Source organism: Hippocampus guttulatus, chromosome 15, assembly GCF_054856545.1.
Source record: "Hippocampus guttulatus isolate MCC_2025c chromosome 15, RoL_Hgut_1.0, whole genome shotgun sequence".
Taxonomy (NCBI): Eukaryota; Metazoa; Chordata; class Actinopteri; order Syngnathiformes; family Syngnathidae; genus Hippocampus; species Hippocampus guttulatus.
Window position 1 is genome coordinate 13,536,393 of NC_141275.1, and position 22,380 is coordinate 13,558,772.

General features: G+C 45.1%; 3 protein-coding genes and 1 long non-coding RNA gene across 7 annotated transcripts; 3 read left to right on the plus strand and 1 right to left on the minus strand.

Annotated features, from left to right (window-relative positions):
- Nucleotides 1-252: 252 nt before the first annotated feature.
- On the minus strand, nucleotides 253-2,651 carry LOC147194002 (uncharacterized). Of its 2 annotated transcripts, none has more exons than XR_015103053.1 (2): nucleotides 2,407-2,651; nucleotides 253-1,027 (listed from the first exon to the last, which is right to left on the minus strand). It is a non-coding gene; the product is annotated as an uncharacterized LOC147194002 (long non-coding RNA). The 2 variants fall into 2 exon arrangements; XR_015103054.1 differs by lacking the exon at nucleotides 2,407-2,651 and adding an exon at nucleotides 1,436-1,506.
- On the plus strand, nucleotides 629-7,204 carry LOC147194003 (smoothelin-like protein 2). 3 transcript variants are annotated; one of them, XM_086130811.1, is made up of 11 exons: nucleotides 629-1,057; nucleotides 3,629-3,689; nucleotides 3,772-3,921; nucleotides 4,529-4,705; nucleotides 4,784-4,903; nucleotides 4,997-5,059; nucleotides 5,245-5,302; nucleotides 5,388-5,510; nucleotides 5,671-5,785; nucleotides 6,013-6,164; nucleotides 6,576-7,204. In XM_086130811.1, exons 1-11 carry the CDS (start codon nucleotides 629-631, stop codon nucleotides 6,700-6,702), a joined length of 1,575 nt encoding a protein of 524 aa, XP_085986937.1. In that variant the 3' UTR covers nucleotides 6,703-7,204. The 3 variants fall into 3 exon arrangements, with proteins under 3 accessions (XP_085986937.1, XP_085986938.1, XP_085986939.1); XM_086130812.1 differs by having other exon boundaries at nucleotides 4,598-4,705; XM_086130813.1 differs by lacking the exons at nucleotides 4,529-4,705; nucleotides 4,784-4,903.
- Nucleotides 7,205-7,899: 695 nt separating this feature from the next.
- LOC147194004 (adapter molecule crk-like) lies at nucleotides 7,900-16,037 on the plus strand. The gene is made up of 3 exons (XM_086131449.1): nucleotides 7,900-8,433; nucleotides 10,844-11,439; nucleotides 12,455-16,037. The coding sequence occupies exons 1-3, from the start codon at nucleotides 8,214-8,216 to the stop codon at nucleotides 12,587-12,589; spliced, it is 951 nt and encodes a 316-aa protein (XP_085987575.1). The 5' UTR covers nucleotides 7,900-8,213; the 3' UTR covers nucleotides 12,590-16,037.
- A 673-nt stretch (nucleotides 16,038-16,710) lies between these two features.
- On the plus strand, nucleotides 16,711-22,241 carry LOC147194005 (14-3-3 protein epsilon-like). Its single transcript, XM_086130903.1, has 6 exons — nucleotides 16,711-16,955; nucleotides 19,420-19,619; nucleotides 19,709-19,815; nucleotides 19,971-20,177; nucleotides 20,253-20,389; nucleotides 21,282-22,241. Exons 1-6 carry the CDS (start codon nucleotides 16,892-16,894, stop codon nucleotides 21,332-21,334), a joined length of 768 nt encoding a protein of 255 aa, XP_085987029.1. The 5' UTR covers nucleotides 16,711-16,891; the 3' UTR covers nucleotides 21,335-22,241.
- The last annotated feature ends 139 nt before the right edge of the window (nucleotides 22,242-22,380 follow it).

Sequence of the window (22,380 nt, forward strand, 5' to 3'; positions counted from 1 at the left end):
GGGGGAAATGTTCCCATTTTTCACCTTTTGTAAGTATAACTACTAAAGTCCAAATACTTTTGTCCAAGTATCTTATCACTGGTTGCCAAGGGAGGCCCACAAACAAATAATTCAAGCCCCTCCTAACTATCCCCCCCACCCCCTTTATGTCCCAAAATACATAGACAAGCCTGTTGCTCTCAAACCCATATGGGACACTGAGTGTCCAGGGGTACGGTAGTGAAAGACTCGCCGGAAAAGATTCGAAGAGGATGGGACAAGAACCAGATCCTTTTGGAAGGTTTGTTTAATGTCTATCCCCGTTTACAAACTTGATCTGATTGCCAAACCTTGTCCTCCTGCCCGCTAACAGAATGTATGTATGTGCAGATTTTCCATTAGATGAACCAAGACGCAAGATCAAGTTCGAAGGGAAAGAGAAGACGCATGTTGAAAGAAGTCCAAGTTCCTTGATGGGACTTTAATGAGCAGCTGGTAAGGGCGCCTTGCGATTCCATTTAAAGCATCCATGCTGGATTATTAGTCTGGACATGCAAGGTATCTGTTGAGAGTTTCCATTGGGAAAGAAAAGACGTCAGTGAGAGAACTTTTTGTTTCTGGACTCGACCCTGGTACTTACTAGACAGCCATGGACCAAGGCGCAAAGGGTGCCGAAGAGAAAATGGTCAGCAAGGCCCTGGTGGAATTCAATGCCACCTTGCAGGCGGCCGTGAGGGAGGTCCACATAGACGTGAGCGCTTTCAAGCAGCGCATCGAGCAGCGCATCGAAGAGATGAGCGCCTCCAGCGGGCCTCTTGCCGAGGCAGTGGGCAGGCTGCAGGAGGAGAACCTGCAGCTCCATTCCAAGCTGGAGGCCCTCAGCCGCCTGGTCGAGTCTCTCGCTGGGGTGCAAATCGACAGGAACTTCCCCAGCACCGTGTCCAAGGGCAAGAATAAAGAGCAGGGTGCGGAGAACGGGCTTCTAGAGATGCAGTCTCGGAACCAGGAAGGCCAGAGATGCCCGGTGGGTCTGGCTACATCCGGATCCCTACCACCATGGAAAACAAAAGAAATTAACGTAAGCATTCAAAGGAGATCACTCTCACTCATTCACATCACCCTGAAATAACTAAAAAGACAAAATACTTGAAGATTTTGATGCAAAAAAAAAAAAAAAAAAATTCACTCCTACTTGAAATTAAGTGAAAGTCCTGATCGTTTCCCCCTGGTACTTGCTTTCTAAAGTGTATTTTGAGTTACAGTTCAAGGGTTTGCCAGTGCTGTGACGGGTTGTGAAAAGACAGCGGCTTCTGCCTTTTTAGGTATTGTTTAAAGCAGAAACTGTGATTTTTAGGCATGGTTCCGCAAAACCAGGGATAAGAATGAGGGTGCAGCCATTCTCTAGGGTTGCGAGGAACTATTGGGTACATTAAAGAGTGCCCAAAGCCAGACCTACCCAAAAGAAAAACTTTTCGGGTGCGACACTGTCTAACACACGACTCCGATGGGTTGCAAAATGTCTGCTTTAGTGCGAACAGCCCCGAATCGGAATCCCATTATTGCCAATTGTCAAAGCGGAAAGTCGGAGTGATCACGTAGAAATAATCTGGCCTCCCTTAAAAATCATCGTTACTGGAAATAATCCAAATGATCTTGATCCTAAACCCCTTGCAGTCATTTGAACCTGCCGTCCAGTCTGAATCCTGATCATCTGCCTTAGCTAACGTTTGTTTTCAAGAGTGGTTTCTGCAAAATCAAGGCTCAGGGACAACGGCGGTGAAGCTAGCGACCGTATTCTGTGGTTGCGACGACCTGACGATTCACCTCCTTAAGTGCGTTCATTGACGGTAACCTCTCATCACGAATATCATGTCACGCGATTATATCCTCACACACTCGCTCCCTTCCCTAACACCACTTTCCCCTCGTGGCCCCGCGATTTATTGCCACAACTATCACCGCCAAAAGGTCACGACTATTATTGGCGCCACGTTTTGCAGTCCGAAGCGGCCTCGTTGGTCCGGGCGGACATGTGCTCCATATCGGCTTTCGTCGTATTCCTTCCGAAACGCCGCCCATGCGTACGAATGCCAGGGTAGTGGGACTAACAGAGTAATTGATAGCTCATCATCAAGGAGCTCTGAAAGGGACCCATGCGTTTATAACAAGAGTAAAACAGTTCTTGTATCATGCCATGATGTAGTCACGCGGCAAAAATAAACCTCAAATCAACTCTCAAATCTCTTAATGGAAATTTGAATTACGTTGATTGGCGAGCTAACAATAAATAACGCCAGGAAGAAGTGTGATGATATCTAGAGAGTCCGAAATAGAACTTCTTGTGCCATAGACAAGTGTCTGGGGGTTTTCGTCTTATTTTCAATTTAAGGCGGAATTTTTTTTTTGGGGGTTGGGGGGTTGCCTTACCTCAGGTGGATGCTTGAGGACCCCGCCCCGTCGGCCCAACTCTTTGCACGCCCCTGACAGGATGCCCGAAAAAGACTCTAGGACCCCTGCTCGATCTTGAACAAGAAGACAGCCACTTTGGCATCGTCTTTCGAAGTCATCTACCAATGTGACTTGACCAATCGGAGATTCTACTGTAAGAGAAGGACAGTATTGCTGTAATCTTTAGGCCGATCTGTAAGAGGGGGCATGCTGGCCTTTGCGTGGTTCCAAGATGTTCCCGGAGGTGGACGGGGCTTCGGGTTTTAAATGGATTACGGGGGTCAGATGGAGTCGGACTGCGATATCCTACTGCGGCTATCGCGGCAGCTCCACAGATCACGCAGGCGCTAATCTCCCATCCCCGGTGGCGAGTTGACAGATTGGGAGTCTGGCTGTAAGAGTTGCCAGTCCCCCAGTGGAAATCAAAAGCGGTTTGGGGTGTTTGCAGCACTGTGGGGGTTTGGGGCAAATAAAGGCCAGGTTTCAGGGTGATATACTTAGGCGCTTCCCCCCTGATTTTGCTAAGCATCCATTTGGGGCTATATTGGGACAGAAGAACAGAAGGGAAACTTGCAAACGGGGCCCATTGCGACGTCTAAAATAGCCTCTTAGTGGGAACACACATGGCCTGAGCTGTCAATGAGGACAATCGTTCAACTGCTAAGCGACATTAGCCTGTAATTGAATGGGACACATTGGATTCGTTGGCCTTTGTATTCGCCATTTGTTGTTGTTGTTGTTTACAGCAGCATCCGGTAGCTCGATGAGCCAAAAACTCATCCTTTTAACGAGTAATAAGGTCAGTAAGTCACATCCTGATCTCCGACCAAGTTCCGTGGTAAATAGCGTAGTTTTACGCAACACGAACGTTCCATGACAGGCGATTGCGGGATGTCCGGCGGGCTACATTGCTACGAGTTTATTTTAGCGCAAGTCGGCTTAAAATGTCACTGTGGAATCATCGTCCACGATGACAGGGGATACACCCTGGAACGTACACAGTCAACAGGAGTCGCGACGTTGCGTTGCTAAGGCCGACACAAATAGACAGGACAACAGCTGCGCGGCTTTTACATCACCTCAGCCAGCTAACGGTAATATTGATCATGATCGTCCCTCCCATCATTTGGCCCGTTTGACGGCCCGACGGCCTTATGTGAAACACCTCAAAAATTTGACATGTCGTACTCTGCTGAAATAGGGAATGGGGGCCCAGGCAGAGAAGCACATTGGCTTCGTGGAACACCAGAGCAGGAAGCAAGGTGAGCAGACTTTTTGTTTATGTTTCCCGTGCCGTGATTTCGAAGTTTGTCATCGATTCATTTTGTCTTTTAATGCGTTCAGTCCAGGAGAAGTTTGACAGTCCGACTGAACATCATCTTCCCATCACCGCAATGACGAGAGTCAGCTCGGAAACCGATTCTGCCCATTCTGCAGCTCCCGTGGCCAAAGCGGCTACAGAAACCGCAATGAAATCATTCAAAAATATCAGCGGTGAGTAGTTGATTGTCACAATAAACTGCGGACAATCCAAATCATTTGTGATTCATTTGAAAAGTTTGCACCGGAAGTGAAAATGTTACCAAGCTTGAGGTTGTTGTTTGTAACAGATGAGTTAATTTTGGCTGTGTATTAGATAGAAAATTCTTAAAGACGTGAAAATAGTGCCATCTGGTGGGCCAGGTTGCTTCGATCGAGTTAACGCCAAGAGTTAGCGTTGAAACTTAGTTTTGAGACTCAATTCAGAACAAGGCTTGTAGGAGATCAGCTCAAGCAAGTCTAGACCAAGTCCTGTTATGTCCAAGAAATGGCCGAGACTTAGAAGAGTTCAGACAAGCCAAGTTGATACCAAGACTCGAAAGAGTTGAGACCAAGTGGCAACTTACGTTAAGACCAAAACATTGAGGAGTGAAGACGCAGTCAAGACGAAGACCTTGATGGGTTGATACGAAGTCAAGTCCAAAGCGTGAGGAGATATTCAAAACCAAAACTTTGAGGGACTCAAGACTGACTCCAGCGAGTCTTTAAGCAGTTGGGATGAAGTCACGACTGAAACTTTGAGGAGTTGAGTCCAAGTCCAGAAAAGTATTTCCTCTCGAAGGTGTACCTGGATCCAAGGACCTTGCATCCCAGGATCAATCGGCTTCTTTGGCACATCTTCCCCTCACAGATGTGAGCAGAAGCAACCCCGACGCTTCTCCGGCACCTCAATCTGTTCAGACTCAATCTTTGCCAGAATCCCACAACGTAAAACCAGGAGAGTATCCATTTCGACGCGGTGAGTCCTTTCGACACCAAATCAACGGCCCTATTCATTCGTTCTTGGGTTACCTTCTAAAATGGATCTCCTGATTAGATGTCACCGATGCCAAGCCGCAATCGGGTCTCTCGACCTCGGACAAAACCGCCGCCATGTCAACACCAATTGCTTCACCGGCATCCCCTCTTAAACCCGGTGAATACCCCTTTAAACGAGGTACTGTCCGTGCCAACCCGAGGTAGAGCGACGGTCTTCAAAGAAGGTCTGTCGTCATGCATACTTGAAACATGTTTTGGTTCCTCACTGCAGCTCCAGTTCTCAAGACGCCAAGTCCGATTCTAAAAAGAAGTGTCAGCTTTCCTCAACCGGCAGGTAAAAACAAGTCAATTCTTCTCTGATGTTTTCGATGGACATACATGTACATGCAGTTCTGCTCCAGTCTTGAGAACTCGGCCTTCTGGATCCATCTTGGCCGAGATACAAACGGACTGCATCCGTATCTCTTCGATTGTTTCTAATCTGAACAGTAAAGTATATACATTTTTTTATATCGACAGAAAAGTTACTTCCTTCCAAATCAGTCATAAAACCAGGTTTCTCATCTGGTTTTGAAAAGTAAGTCAACCGCGGGCCCTGATGTACATTTTCCTACGCTGGTCATTGTACCTGCGGTCGGTTTGAGCTGTTTTCCTCTCCCCAGGAAAGCCAACTCCCCTCCTGTGGAGTGCAAGCAAGAGCCGACCAAGTCCAACACTCTTCCTCGTGCTGGCGGAGCTCAGGCCAAACGTGCCCTCTTTGAGAGGATGAACTCCGACCCCGTCAAGTTCGTACCACTGAAGCAAACACGGCAATCAATGAAATTAATTTGAGCTTTTTTTTTCCTCTTTGTTTTTACCCCAGCAAAGGCTGTATTGTCGGTTGGCTCTGAAAATGTTTCGTGCCTGACTGATTTCCAGACACTAATGGGCATTTCTATTCAAAAGGCCGAAGGATTCCAAGCCCAAGCTGAAGCGCTCCCAGAGCTTTGGAGTTACCAGCGCCAGTGGTATCAAACATATCCTGTTGGAGTGGTGCCGCTCGAAAACCGTCGGCTACCAGGTACAAAAATTTGGCGTACTCCGGACTGGAACTTAAGGATCATTTGAAAGGGGAAATTTTATGGACTGATGACTGCTTAATGGCTTGTAGCCGAAAGGAATAGTTGGGTCTCTGCAACCCAATAAAAGCCCAATCGGTGATCCATTTTAGGACTCCACAAACCTCCGTTTCTTGGGAAACCTTGACATCATTTGTTTCATAAACGGATCAAATGCTTCCTCCCGCAGAACATTGACATCCAGAACTTCTCCTCGAGTTGGAGTGACGGAATGGCCTTTTGCGCTCTGGTCCATTCCTTCTTCCCGCTGGAGTTCGACTACAACACGCTAAAGCCCGCTAACCGAAAGCAAAACCTGCAGCTGGCATTCTCAACGGCCGAGTAAGTTTTTTATTTTATTTTTTTTGCATTAGGGAGAAGCGTTTTGCTTTCGATTTCGGAACGTGTCTGCCACCGTTCAAACCAATGGAGGCCTGGTCTTTATTTACTCAACTGCAGATGATCCGAGATCCTGCCCATTTAGTTTTTTCTGCTGGAGAATATTAGGAGTTGGTTGAACTTTTTCCTATTCTTCTTGAATGTGAATAATCTATTTGAAAAAGGTGGTTTATTTATTTTCAGTCAGAATTGATTCATGCACAGCATCTAATTAGAGGGATGGAAATGGAAAGTATTTCAGGAAATATGGCTTTTGCATCGGGGGGTGGTGAACTTTTATATTCGACAAACCTCTATTTGATGGGATACACGATTAATTTGCGACAACTTCCCCCGGTTGCCCTCCCGTGTCAGAACCCAGGCCGACTGTCTCCGTCTGATCGAAGTGGACGACATGCTGGAGATGGGCGACAAACCGGACCCCATGTGCGTTTTCACCTATGTCCAGTCCCTCTATAACCACCTGAAGACATTCGAGTAACTAACTGTCACTCTGCATCAAAGAAGAGTGCAAAGATGCACATTTTTGTTGTCATATAACCAGACCTTGAAGAAGAATTGTGACGCGAGTGTTCGTGCTTCGTGTGTCTCTTATGCTGTTGCGGTGTTTACAAAAGTGACTTTGGAGCTAAACCCCACGATTTAATAATATGGTTGTCACAACTGCTGATGTGGATGTGCAAAAACTACGTGTGCATGCTCCAGAATAGCCTGAGATGCATTTAGCAATGTGTCAGAATAAAGCCATTTTCTAATGTTTTCCATTCTAATAAATGTTTTCACCCATCTATCCATTTTCTATCGCGCTTAGCGTTTCAGTTGTGGAAGCGCTGGAGCCTATCCTTAAAAGATTCAAACCCAGAACTTAATCACCGTGAGGCAGACGTTGTTCCGTTGGAAGGGAATGTATTGTACAGGAAATATGCGGCCGATGACAGCGTGCATATCGTCACCTACTGGCCAAATTAAAACATTGCAATTTATACGAGTGCGTCTGACAGTGTTTGGAGTTGACAGTAGTGTCGAACTGTTTGCTATATTTTCTTTTACTATGGCAAAATATTCTTTGTTCGTTATTAGTACACATTTGTCGATGAAAATTTAGATGATCACATTTGTGGAACCACAAAAAAATCATGTATGCGTTATTGTGGTTGCAGCAGTGTTTCTTTTTTCCTTTTTTTAAACACTTTTTTGGTATTCATAAATTGGGCTAAGTAGTGAATATAGGGCAAATTATTAACCACCTTTCTCCATGACAAACAGATTTTCACATTTTTGACAGACAACAGCATTTATTGTGGTTATCATTTACAGTGGTGTAGTGTATAACTTTTTAAAATGTATTTGTTTTACCTTGTTGAGCCACATAAATGGAACGTGAAAACACTGAACATTGTTCGCATGAATTGGAGCAGATTTTTTACAGTTTTTAAAATAATTTTTAAAACACGTTTTTTCATTAAAATGTGATTATTGATTACATTTTTGTTGCTTGTCTCAATTAGAAGATGTAATTTATTTCCCAAAATATGTGTATTACAATTTTTTAAAATATCTTATTTTAAACAATTCTAAACAAAGATCAATTTGAACGCCGTATTTGTTGTTCCCCAACATTTCTCGAGGCTCATGAATGCACCTCTTCCCATTGACCAGGCATCCCTTCCGGTAGATGAGGTCAACTTTTCCCTAGATCCGCCATTTCAGTCCGGGAGTTTTCTCGTTGCTCACTTGTTTTGGGGTTTCTTGGCTTATTTGATCATATAAAACACTCGTCTGGAAGTCTTTCGTCTCTCTACGAAACGCAGAAACCCTCCCGGCGGCAACGTTGCTCGCGAGAACCCGCCTCAAGTCGTGATAGCACACCTTTTTTTTCCCAATGCCGGGGAGCGTCCCTGACCCAAAGTTTTTTGTATGAGTTGCGGATAAAAAAAAAGAGGCGAAGGGGGGGAACAGGGCCTCGAGCCTCGGGGCGTTCATTGTTCAGTCATGGCCGGTAATTTTGACGCCGAAGACCGCGCGAGTTGGTACTGGGGCAGGCTGAGCCGCCAGGAAGCCGTTTCTCTCTTGCAGGGACAGAGGCACGGCGTTTTCCTGGTGAGGGACTCCATAACCAGCCCTGGGGACTACGTGCTGTCCGTTTCCGAGAACTCCAAAGTGTCCCATTATATCATCAACAGCATCAGTAATAACCGTCTATCCGGCTCAGGTAAGGAATTATGTTTGTGTTTTGTGCTCCCAGTTCCCTGTTTTCTTGATCGTCTGTAACTATTTTAAAAATGCCGTCCGACTTGCTAAGGCTGTGGCCCCCGTCGCTCCACCTTCGGAACAAAACAGGCACAGTGGACGCTCCAATTTGACGCGTTTGACCTCATAATACCACTGGACTTCCGCAATACATTCGAGGCACTTGTGTATTATGTTTTCTAAGTGTGTGTTTTAGAATTCGGCTCCTGTAAATAGGCGTTCAAGCTACTGTATTTTAAAATAAAATAAGACGGTGTTGGTGGAAGGCTATGGTGCGTTTGGGACCTAGCTCGTAGGCTAAATAGCATGGCAGAAAAGAAGTGTTAATTGTACAAAATGTAACAAAAAAAATACAATAAATTGATATTGTGATCACCCGTACGTTTGAATTTGATATGAAAAACTGAAATCATGAGTCATATTTGTGAAATTTTGGTTTGAATCACGCTAAGGTTAAACTTCGTACTAATGTGGTCCCTTTCGATATGCAGTTTGGCGACTCTGGGCTTAACACCCCAGGAATCAATCAAGACTTTCTTATAAAATTGGCAGTAACCGTACACTTAAATGGAAGCTAAATAAAGGCAAATCACAAGTCTATTTCTACTATTATGTTTAGAATCGTTGTGTTAAAGTTAGACTACGTGCTAACGTGGGACATAAACACAGACACATGTAATCTGGTATCTTTGGACTCAGCACCCCACCTCGCAGCGTTTTCTAATTGTGATGACCTGTTTACTTGGGAAAAATAAGTCATAAAAAGTTAAACATTTGTCATACTAATGGGATTCTGTTTAGATTTATATTAAATTAAACTAGGTCCTAAATTTACTCATAAATACAGTTTTGCTTTCTTCCGAGCTGAACGCCCCTGCAACTAATCAAAAATTGAGTTTTAAATTGTGATCACCCATACACTTGAACCTGAAAAAAAAAAGCTAATCAAAAGTCCATCAATCCATTATTTGAAGCACTCAATCCTCACGAGGGGAGCAGGCATGATGGAGCCTATCCCAGCTGTCTTCGGGCAGTAGGCGGGGGACACCCTGAACTAATGCCAGCCAATCGCAGGGCGCGCATAGACAAACAGCCATTCACGCTCACAATCACAACTTCAGACAATTTAGAGTGATCAGTGATGATTGGCTGTTTATTAGGCAAGCAGCATTGGTGGTGTGGGCTGGTTTGCCTGCTCTGCTAAGTACTGTAAGCTTCCTCTTTCTTTTTTTTTTTTGAATGGAACTGGGCAGGCTGTGCTGTCACAATCGGGGGTGGGGTATGGGGGCGATGACTGGTCACATCGGCCTTCGTGGAATGTCTGTCATCCGGCCTGTTCGCGCGCAATGCACAGTCCGGCTTCTGCCTCTTTATTGCACAACCTTTGCCCTTTTTCTTGGCCGTCTTTTGCTTTGATCTGCTTTTACCACCTTGTTTCCTGTATGGCGTTTATGGCAAAGTAACAGGGAGAGTCAATGGGGTGTTCGCAAAATGTCTTTATGTTGCCTTTTCTGCTTCATGGTACAGACTCAGCCTGACACTGCTCAACTTGCAGTTGATGGTTTTCCACTGGCAAAACCTAGTGATGTAAACCTGTTGCAGTTGCAAAAAAAATGCAAGTACTGTAGTTGATTTCCCCTTAAAAATGTTTCTAATTTTAAACGGTAAATATGACACAAACTTTGATTTAAAAAGAACCTCACTCCCAACTACTCTAAAAATTGTCTTATGATTAATATGACATTGAAGAATATGAATTAAGCAGAAACATCTGCCTGTTTTTATTCATTTTAGGCAGCTACCATTTTGTTCCATACTACCACCTGCTGTCAACTGAAATCGACTTCACAGTGCCCACGGGCTCAGTTTGCTTACGTCACAGCTCAGCTTTTTTCCGGGTTTGGTCACGTCACGTTATGTTCTCAAGATGAGACGTCAGTGTCAGTTGGCAGCAAAAAGAGAGCAACAGTCATTGAATGGGACAGACGGTCAAGCACCCAAATACAAAATGAAAACACTTGCAAGAGGCAGAGAAAAGACGAATTATATGAGCTGAACTCGATAGTAAATGGACAATCAAGAGGCCCTACATCACTCATTATGCCATGGCCATAAGATAAGATCCGATATCCTTTATTTGTCCCACACTGGGGAAATTTACAATGAAACCATGAAAGATTCGTGAATGCGAATACTACTTTTGGCTTAACCACATCTTATAAAATGTTTTTTTTTTTTTTTTTGAAGAACGAATTAATGGCATCTCATTTCAAGACATCCTTGTCTAAATTAGTCCTTGTTTGAGATAATCAAGCCTCCGGTCTACGTTTTTCTGTTCCTTGTGTTTAACCAAGCATTCATTGATTTGCCAGGCGTGGCTCCTCCGCGGTTTCGCATCGGTGATCAGGAGTTCGAGGCCCTGCCGGCCTTGCTGGAGTTCTACAAGATCCACTACCTGGACACTACCACACTCATCGAGCCCATCGCCAAATCCAAGCACATGGGATTCATCAGCTCTGTCGGCGCGCCCCCGCAGCAGACCGAGGAGGCCGAGTTTGTCCGGGCACTCTTTGACTTCCTCGGCAACGACGATGAGGACCTCCCGTTCCGCAAGGGTGACATCCTTCGTGTGCTGGAGAAGCCGGAGGAGCAGTGGTGGAATGCCGCCAACCAGGAGGGGCGCGCCGGAATGATCCCCGTCCCATATGTGGAGAAGTACCGGCCCGCCTCGCCCACGGCGGCCGGCCCGGGTGCCACCATGGCGAGCACGGGACAAGGGGGTCAGGCTGGGGGCGCGGCAGCTGGCACCGACGGAACAGGGCCGCCCCAGGCCCTGGGTGACCCGGGCCAGTACGCCCAACCGGTAGTCGCCACCCAGCTTCCTAACCTACAGAACGGACCAGTGTACGCCCGGGCCATTCAGAAGAGGGTGCCCAACGCCTACGACAAGACGGCACTGGCCCTGGAGGTAGTGTTTTTCTTGTTGTTTTTCCCCACCCCACACCCTCCCCGCCGGGCCATCCCCGACATTCGCCGCTGTCCTCATTTGCTTCAGCCGAGAACGCGTCGTCCGCTAAATGGCCTCGTCACGCCTCTGCGCACTTGCACAAAAGTAGCTTTACAAATGTGAGCTGACGGCGTGCACGGATGAGCGTATGAATGCAACACTCTGTACATTGTAACGGGAGCGTCTCATTGTGCGGCCTAGCAAAGCATTGTGGGAGCTGATAGTTCAGCAAATTGACCAGTGATTCTCAACCACTGTTAATCTGCTTTTATGTTTACCCCATACAAATGTTTGCAATAAATACAATTGAACAAAAGAAATTCGGATACGTCGCCACCATAGGAATGAAACTGTCGTAAAACAGAGTACAGTACCCCCTGTCTGATTCTATTCCTGTACCTGCTTTGCATAATCCTCTCAATTCCTCATGTTGCACCGGCGCTTTATGAGCTCCGCGGTTGATATGATTTGAAGTCCCATGGCAGACTGACAAGTCAGATCATTAAATTGCCACTCGGTGACGTGTACTGTGGATTAAACTGCCCACAGATCGAGAGCGTAACTCACTCGGGTGGCATAATGGTGAAATCAAACACTGCTAAGTGTGCGTGGTCTGCGACTTAAATGTATTTAGGCTGCTGGTGAAATGATGCCAGCATGGCAATAATGTAGATTGACTGCAACCCGTCTCTGAGATCAGATTTATTTGTAAAAGAGTAGCATCAGCAGCACGAAAGCAGATGTTAAGACAGTTGCCTCGCAGTAATGTTGCTTGGTGCACGCTTTGCTTACAGTATTTGAAAAGCTATCACACTATGAGAATAATTATAATATTACAAGAATAGTCATGCCGAAATGAAAAAAAAGTTTCTCTCCAGTGTGACCCTACACGTAGCCAAACTGACTATTTTCGATCTGTCTACCTTTCTTGATATTTTCCACGTCTTTTTTTTTTTTTTTTGTATGGTTTCCCCAGGTGGGCGACATGGTGAAAGTGACCAAGATCAATGTGAACGGCCAGTGGGAGGGCGAATGCAAAGGCAAGCGCGGCCACTTCCCTTTCACCCACGTGCGACTGCTGGAACAACATCACCCGGACGATGAGAGCTGAGAAAAAGCTTGTCGCCGGCAACCCGCCTCTTGAGCATTTTCGTGTCAGGAAAGTGGAACAAAAAAACAAAAACAAAACAAAAAGATAATGACAGAAGCACACACACACAAAGCAAATTTACAAGCTAAACAAGTTGCAGGGACAAGCTTAGATTGAACGCCTTCTTTTTTTGATGGACGCCGGAGCTCATATGAACGACAACACTGAAAATATTCCAGATTATTCTGGTTGTCGCGGTTAACACTCAAACCCAAAACGAGATAACACCTTAATTTTTGTACAAGTTTTTTTTTAAATTGATAAGGTATATGAATGAATCTAGTTTATTTTTAGCTTGCGTTCTCCCGTGATGAATTTTTAACCCCAACGGCAACTTTGTTGTGCCTCTTATTTCATGTGCAAACCAAAAAGTGAATGTTTACACGTCCATCTTAGGGATGGGTGATCGATTACGTATTACTCGCCAATCAATTGTGTCTTGAAGCAATGGATGTGAACTGGATGCCTACACAGATTGAGAGAAATAGGCTGCGCTGCATCCATGCTTTCAAACAACGATGTTTGCTGCATTATTTTGCTTAATGCAACTCTGGCATTGAAAGAGCAATTCCGAACAGTCATACACATTTGTACAATTGTTACAGTAGTCAAGGAAACGTACTCAAGCTCGTGCTTCGTTGAGCTAAAACCCAGAGCATTAGCTCACGTTGCTAACATGAACAATTGGACAGTTTTCGACATTTCCTCATCTTTGTGATACAAAATATAAATCGTCTAGCCAAACTTCAGTCTTCTGTTTTACAATACGGTTAGCACCCAAACGGGCGCTTGCGACTTGTTAGCTAAAATGAAAGATGCGCAACAGACCTTGGCATTCGACGTTCCTTGTACATCAACCAAACAGTCTATTCCAATACCCATACTCAGTCTGGCCAGAACCCAAACAAACTACAATACAGTTAACTATCATAGCTAAACAAGCATTACCTCATTACGCTAATGTTAAAGGAAAAAAAAAATCCACTTTTCGACACCAAATACAAAAATCGGCAGCCAAACTTCAGGTGAAGATGAAAGCTGCGTGAACCAAACCTAAGTGTCTCCTGGCTTTGACTCGTATTTGATCAATAAAGTGTAGTTAAATACCCTTCCCCGAGTCAGCCCAGAACTCAAACAAGTCTGATTAAATATCCGAATGACCTGGCGTTGCCTCACTACGTTAAACGGATTGAACAAAAACCTGGCGGTTGATGCGTTGAAATGTAACATTTTGAAACTCATCCAAATGTCAGTCTTTCCTCTTTCAGCTGCTGTCTTCCACCATTTTTAATCATAGAAATGGAACGGCCATGCTTAGTCTAGCTAAAACTCAAACATTACAGTCATGATCCTAGCTTTAGCTTGCTACCCTAAAAAAAAAATCTGTTAAATATTGGTGGTTCATTGAGGGATGTAAAATGTATCTTCTTTGTGACACAAAATACGACACCAAACTTCAGTCCGCGTTGATTTGTATTTAACACCCAAATGTTGCTAGTGACGATGAGATGTGCGATCCCAAACAAGGAAAGGAAGTAGAATGCCAATCCCTTAATTGGCCAGAACCCAAACGTCGCGTTAACATAACCCAAAGTCGAGTTAACTATTCTAGCTACCTAGCGTTAGCTCCGTCAGCTAAAATGAACAAAAATAAAAATTGGGAACAATTTCCAAATGGTTCCTCATGGTTTGGTAGCAACGGTCAAACAAGCAAACTCGACCTCAGCGTCTGAGGCTACAACACTTAGTTTACTTCCTACCCAGTATTGTTCTGTATTCCTCACAGCTGATTTTCCTCAAGGGATTTTTTGTTTCAGTATGCGCGCGGACTATTTTTCACCCAACTATCAGAATTAAATCCACTCGAAACTGGCACAGCACTGCAGTTTTACACACTTTGTAGTGTCAGTTATTTTTAAGTCGCAAGCCTCTCATGAAAGTCACACTAAAAAAAGAAGTGCAAGATGTTTTCTGTCGATGGAACAATGCGATGTTTGCTTCCAGGCTGTGCTGAGAGGTTTATTCGAGCAAACTTTGTTAGCCTGTTTGAGATTTAGACTTATTTGCATAAGAACCAACGAAATGAGCGAGCGACCTTAATGACCAGCTGCTAGTCAGTATTTCTTTAAGAGCTTACCTGTTTGTTTAAATAAATGACCAGCCAATCTTATAAACCCAAACCTTTTTTTTCTGAATTAATTTTCATTCAGTGCCAATCACTGAAAATTATTTTTAATTAGGCCAACTTGTCCTAGGTCTGTATTTGTATTACTTCTGAAAATAAGTCTTCCGAGAATTAAGTTAAAATACTACAAAAGCAATTTTAGGAGAAAAAAATAATGAGAATGCGATGACAAAATTAGAGTGATCTTTCTCTTTTTAAGAGAAAAATCAGAATCTTAGAAAAATACAAAAAAAAAACCCCTATGAAAACAGTTTAACAATTACATGAATAAAAACACTCTTGTATGAGGAAAAAGGGTGCCAGTACTAAAATAGTCAAAATATTTCAAAAAAGAAAAAAAAATACTTTTACTTGAATAAAGTCAGAAAAATTCTGAGGTAAAATATGTCCTGAGTCATTTCTTGGCACAAAAGACGGTGCGAAAACAGTCACAATTTTTACGAGAATAAAAATAAAATTTGAATCTTTGTGCATTTAGTCTCATGACTCTTGGCCCCCGTGTTTTCCAATATAGAAAAAAATTGACTTGAAAAATGTTATAAATATTACATTTGTAATCTATGCTGAAAGTCTTCCTTTTACATGAAATAAGCCATATTGCGAGGATATACCCAATATTGGAAGAGTGAACACAGAATTTTAAACCGAAAGGCGTAACATTGTGTAATGGTCATTTTACAAGGGAAAGAGGCATTTCAATATTTGTTTTAAATTTCAACATTCTTTCTCTTTTTTTTTTTGTTACTTTTCTGAAAAAGTTATCCCTCGTGTGGCCTTATTACTGCTTTGTATATTTTAGACCAGAGGTAAACATGCTGCTAATTGCTGAAAGCGTTTTTTTTAAACTCATATGAATGCTTAAAAAAAAAAAGATGATTCCTAAACTCTTATCGTAGCCTTGGGTAGAACATCTTCAATGGGATTATCGTAACTCATGTGAATGCTGAAGAAACCATTTAGGAATCTGCTAACATGCACCTTAATCCCTTCACTCCTTCCAAGTATTTCAACCAAAAAGAAAACCCAAAACATTTCCTTCAGAGAGCTACATATTTGTGCCATTCCACACCACTGTTAAAGGACCACAAACAAGCAAAATGTAAGATTTTCCGTTTTATTTTGTACATTATGTCAAAGTGTTAAAATATATTTCAAGTTTTGATTTATTTTTCTGTATGGTGTTGTGTTAATAATATACCTAGTCAATAAAAATGTACCAATATATGGACAGTTTGAATTCGTTCTCCAAAACCCACTTGTGATGTGAAACTAGCTCTAACCCTTAACCCAGGAGAGAAACCCAAACTGCAAATTTGGCTAGAAACACTGACCTTGAAACCTACACTCTTGTTTAAAATCCTAACCCTGATTTAAAATCCTACTTTGTAATTCCGAAAAGGTGGCCTTGAAACACTTAACCCCATCTTCAAAATCGTACCCCTACCTTGAAATCCGAACTCTGGCTACAAAAGTAGAAACCCCCTTTAAAAAAAACGATTTGTGACGTCATAACTTGAGCAGGTTAATTGCGTCACGAAAACGTTTTCGCCGCAAGGAAGTGATTTTTACGAATGTTTACAATTTACTTTTTTAGTCTGACGCATTTAATGGCCGCTTTAAGGTCCGGTGTCTCTTAGAAATTGCCACAAATTGACGTCAAGAATTGTCAACTTCTTCCATGTCACCCCCATATTTCTGTGAAGTACGAAAGCCAAATTTTAGAGTTGCTTTGAATTCATAAGATGCATTCACTCATTGCGGTCTTTCGCCATTAAAACGACATTTGTCGCTTGATAGCGCATTTTTGTAACGCAGTCTGGTCATGTGGATGGCGGAGAGTGTCGCACTCGTTTCATGCCGAGGAGGGTGGAGACGCGCCGGGTTCCCGGATGCTGCTCCGACGCCATATTTACCGTGGGACCGTGGTGCTTGTTGCTACTCCACCGCCAGAAACCACCCAGTGGCCCGACAAGTCCTCTCTTTTTTTTCCTCTCTCTCCCCCTTCCGGGACTTTTCCTTTTTTCGAAAAGCACCCCCGCCCTCCACCACCACCACCACCACCGCTTTTGCCGAGCACCATGGCGGACAGAGGGGACGCAGTGTACCAGGCGAAACTCGCCGAGCAAGCGGAGCGATACGATGGTAAGTTTTTTATTCTTTCTGTATGGGGCTCAGGCCCCGCTAGAGACACGAACTCACCGGCTTCCCTCCCCCCAGGCCCCGGGTAGGTGCCTCTGTTCACATGGATCTGCGGGGCTCGGTGGAAACAAAATGGCGGACATATATTCATTGGAATGGGATATTTAAACGGTGAAAATGAATAGTTTGCGACTTGTAGGAGAACAACGTCACTGTCACATAAGCACCACACTCTTGGGTTGCCATTTAACGTAGTTAATCATTTCAAGCGATAAATAAAATGCCCTTTCCCTAGTCTGTAGCAAGCAGATTAGCCGCTAACCTAGCTATCTAATTAGCCTGCTAGCCTTTCTTCGTCCTCGTCACGCTGAACGCAGCTCACGAAATACGGCCACACGTTTCACCTCTACTGCGTCAAAAATACCGCACGCGTATCAAATGACGAGGCTGGGTTGATGGTGTTTTTTTTCTGAAAACGTGACCCATTTTGCCAGTAAAACGCACCGTAAGCCGTACCGCCCCCCATCAAGTGGTTGATCAGGGAGGGGAGGCTTCTTTTCGTGCCGCATTTTTTCGGGTTCGACGCGTTTCAACCAACAGAAGAAAAGAAATAACATTTTTAGGCGACTTCGAGTTCCAAATGAATGGTCTAGGCCGCTTTGTAACGTAGACTCTGCATGCTTTGAGCTAAACTGGAGACCTAGCATTGACATGCTAATTGGTGCCCGAATTTTTTTGGGGGGGGGGGTCTTTGATTCACAGCTCATTATTCGCATTTGATTGGACCCATAAACGTTTGCAGTCTCAGTTGTTGGGCAGCCCCCCAAAAGCCCCATAGTGGACCAAAAATCACGGAAATGCTTGATGACTTTAATTTTTACGAAAGCCTTACTTTGATACTTTCAAACCATAAACCTTCAAACAAATCCAATTCATTGACACCCTATTTTGTCAACTGTTACTTCATACTACAATAACTGAAAAGCTTACCCCTTGCTACAAATGACGTTGTCCTTTATTATGCCCTTTTTTCCCAACCCAAGTGTGTGTCAATGTCCTAAATGACTGTAATGTTAGTTAAAAACAAGTACAGTCATGTGCAGGTAGTTGACAATAAAGCGGTAGTCTGTTTAAAAAAAGAAATGACACTGGCTGCTGGCGGCCCATCAAAGAGCTCCTCTGAAGAGGAGAAAACTTAAATTAAAAAAAATCTGATGCCAGGTCCCAAAAGATGTCCAGCAGTGTTGAGTGTTGTTAATCGTGCCACTCCATCTCTGGATTGTGCAGCCATTTGTTGCAGTGAATCACCTTGAGGCAGTGAAACCGAATCTGGCTCGCTTCCCAGCGCCCCGTCAAATCCGTGGACGGCCGATGCGAGTGTAGGAGCAACTCGGCAGCTCCATTAATAAAATGCCCGCGTCGGCAAAAATAAAATTGCTGGGTTTGTAAACTCGCTGTTAACGGGAACGCCTCTGGCGCCTTTCCAGATCGCCGTGATCATGTTTGTGTTTGCGCGGCGCTTGATGTTATTTCTTGGATGAAATGGCCAAAACGGGCGCTAACGTGAGCATCAGCGAGTCTAGTTTGAGAGGCAAATGGACTGCCCTGACTATCTCAATGTGCGAAGCGGCAATGGCTGTCTTAAAGGCGTGGTTTGATCCTCGCGCCTTCGATGTGTCGGTTTACAAAGAGCGCCGTAAAACGGATTCTCCCGAAGCCGTTGCGGCTGGCGCTGAAGTCGCCGCCTGCAGCCGCGATGGCTGTGCGAATTCCTAAGGGTCGTCTGAAAGGGATTGTTGAATAACCGCTTGGTCTACCGCCTTCAATTAATTCCTTCATGTTCCTCCTCGCCACCTTCTGTTACCCCCTCGCTTGCCTTCGCTTTTCTCCTCGCTGCTTGTGCTTACCTCCTCCCTATCTTGGCTTACCTTCCAATAATCTCTATCTTCACCTGCCTCCTTAACTTAGTGACCTCGCTGCCTTCGCTTAGCACCTCACTCAACTCCTTCCTACGTGCTGTTCCCTCCGTTGTCTGTCTGCTTTCTCGCCACTTTCACTTGCCTTCTTGCTACCTTTGCGTAACTCCTTTCTATCTTTGCTTATCCTTATTTTCTATTAGCTCTTTGCTTCCTCCTTACTAACTTTGTTTGCCTCCTCGCTATATTTGCTTGGGGCTTTGCTTACATCTTTGATACCTTGGCGTATAGCCCATATTTCTTTAGCTTGGCTTGCTTCCTTGCGACCTTCTTTTGCCTCCATGTTACCTTTTATGGCCGGGCTTTGGTCACATACCTCTCTACCTTCACTTATCCTGAAACCCCTCTTCGCTTACCTCCTCATTACGCTCGCTAACGTCCTCGCTACCCATATCCTTCTCTTGTCTCCCGACTTAAGTTCCGCACCTCCTTGTCGTCACTCGAGGCGCATACGCCCCTGCCGTAACTGGTCCCCCGTCGTGTGCCGACAGAAATGGTGGAGTCGATGAAGCAGGTGGCGAGCTTGGACACGGAGCTGACGGTGGAGGAGCGGAACCTCCTGTCGGTGGCCTACAAGAACGTGATTGGCGCGCGGAGAGCCTCGTGGCGGATCATCAGCAGCCTGGAGCAGAAGGAGGAGAGCAAAGCCAGCGAGGAGAAACTGACGATGTACAAGGACTACCGGAAGCTGGTCAGCCCGCACGTTGAACGCTCGTCCCCCCCGACCCCTGTTGATGTTCGGTTTGCTTCGGCAGATTGACATGCTCTTTGTGTGTGCAGGTAGAGAAAGAGCTGAAATCAATCTGCAAAGACATCCTGGAAGTACTGGACCAGCACCTCATCCCAGCCTCCATCTCGGGCGAGTCCAAGGTTTTCTATTACAAAATGTACGTCAATTTTGTCACACAGCTCCGTCTGTTTCTGTGTATCTAATGAAACTCCTTAACTCACGTCAACATAGTCCCGTTGCAATAAGAGAAATGTCGGGCTCCAGTGTACTCCTGCCACATTTTGAGCAATTGCTCTGCATTGCCCCCTCCAGGAAGGGAGACTACCACAGGTACCTGGCGGAGTTCGCCACGGGCAACGACAGGAAGGAGGCGGCCGAGAACAGCCTGGTGGCATACAAAGCCGCCAGCGACATCTCTCTCAACGAGCTCCCACCCACGCACCCCATCCGCCTCGGACTGGCCCTCAACTTCTCCGTTTTCTACTACGAAATCCTCAACTCGCCGGACCGCGCCTGCAGGTACCTATGCCCCCCCCAAATGCCTCGGAGGAGGGTGTGACCGGCGTACTGACCCGCTTGCTAATGTCGGGGCAGGTTGGCGAAGGAGGCGTTTGACCATGCCATTGCCGAACTGGACGCTCTGAGCGAGGAGAGCTACAAGGACTCCACGCTTATCATGCAGCTGCTACGCGACAACTTGACACTTTGGACCTCAGACTTGCAGGGAGATGGTGAGATGCGCTTCCGCTGACCCCCCACCCCTCACCCCGCAATCCACTGATGGCGCAGGATCCACTTCATGTCTGTCCTTCTGGCCCCACCCCTTTCTAACCTATCATCTCTTCCTCGTAGATTCTTAAAGGGGACACGTCCTCATTCTCGCTCCCTCCTTAATAAACGTTGTGTTGTAAGTCTTTTCTCCTCTGCGTCGCTTCGACTAGCACTTCTCACCATCTTGACCGGTCGTCACGTAACACTAACTTGCCTCCTTCACTTCCTTCACCTCCTGCTTTTCTCTTGTCTCCTTGACTTTCTTCACTTGACTCCTCTTTTCCTGAACTTGTCTCCTTGCTACCGTCACGTAATGAAAAGGAATGACATGCCCTCTCTCTCGCTCAAATGTTTATCTTGCTATTTGTCCTTCACCCCCAATCCATTTACGAAGAGAAAAATGTTATGCACGCGTAGGAAGTTGTGACGTCACATCCCCCACTACCTACTGGGCCTCACACCAAACCAATGAAAGTGTCTTTGCTGTGTTTTACACAAAATGGCGAGAGCTGTGCGTGTGCCTTTGCGTGTGAGCGCGTGCAGCGGACATCAGCGCTAACGAGCTCCTGGATTTGTTCGTGCCAACCAATAATTTCTATTTTTTTTTTAAAATGCTGTCTCCATGGCAACCCTTTCCAAGCGTGTATGCATTACCCTGCTGATTAATGTCACAATGAGAACCTTCCACCAGTAGCACACGGTTGTTTATGGCACATTCACGCGTCACTCTGCACTGTGTGTCTGTCTCGCCTTTTGTCTGTTTTTGTTTTTCCTGTCAGTCTGTGTGTTTGAATTATCTCTTTCTTTTTCCCCAATAGGAGAAGTGTGATGTTTGCCCATTTTACCTTTCAGGTGACGAACAGAATACAGAAGCACCACCGGAAGCAGAGGGAGAGGCCCAATGAGACGCCACGAGCCCACAATCCTCGTTCAACGCCCTCCCTGCCTCCCTCCTCCCAACACTCCCTCCACTTCTCCATCCTTCGACTATTTCTCTTCCATTTCTCCCCTTCACTCCCACCGCCCTCATCAAAAGACCCCGGCGCGGGGGTTTAACCGTTCACGGCTAATTTTTATTTGAATTTTTTTTTTCCTCAGATGACTCTTGTTTGCAAGATTGTGCCCTTTAAGGTCCACGTCCTCTTTTTGTTTTAGTTGTATGCTTCATGTTGTTGCCAACTATGCTTGCCTGTCTTCGTAACACACACACATACAAACACACATGTAAGAGTTTATTTAAAAGGTGAGTGTGTGTGGTGTCGCCGAGCGCTTTGTTTTGCAAAGAGACAACAAAGGGAAGCGCAGAACAACTCAAGTGCCCTCTTTATAGAACCACCTCCGACAGGTCTCATTGCTCATTTTTTTTTCTTTTCTATTGAGGTTCTAATCATGACAAACGGCAGAATGTCGCCTCTCTGCTCTTGTCCGCTTGGACCAACTCGCGTACCAGGCAGGATTCTGTAGTTGCGCTAACTAGGTAATAATGTCTGTAGTAGTAATGTGGGAGGCCCAACACTCTTGATTGTATCATAAAACAGTTTTGCATGGGCACAGCGTCGAACAGGGATTAAAAAAAAAAAGTTTGGGAAATGGAGGCCTGCTGTATCTTAACTCCCCGCTGACCTCTTGAGGTTGACTTGTCTTTCTTCTTTCGCCTCCTTGTCATTTATCTCCTCTCTTCCTCCCGGTCGGTGTGTGTGTTACGTGAATCTGATTTGTACTACTGGATGTTGTCACCAGAGCCACAAGTACCATCTGTATTCTTACTGAAAACACGGCATGGAATTAACATTAAACTTCAAACTGAAAGAATGTCATGCTGACCTGTGCTCAATAGGGGGCGTCAGTCTGTCACTGTTGGATGCCTGTTTTGCTGGTGAATGAGCATGTATTGTATTGTAAAAAAGTCAAACTATGCGCTGACACAAGTTCGTTTTAGTCACTAAACGGG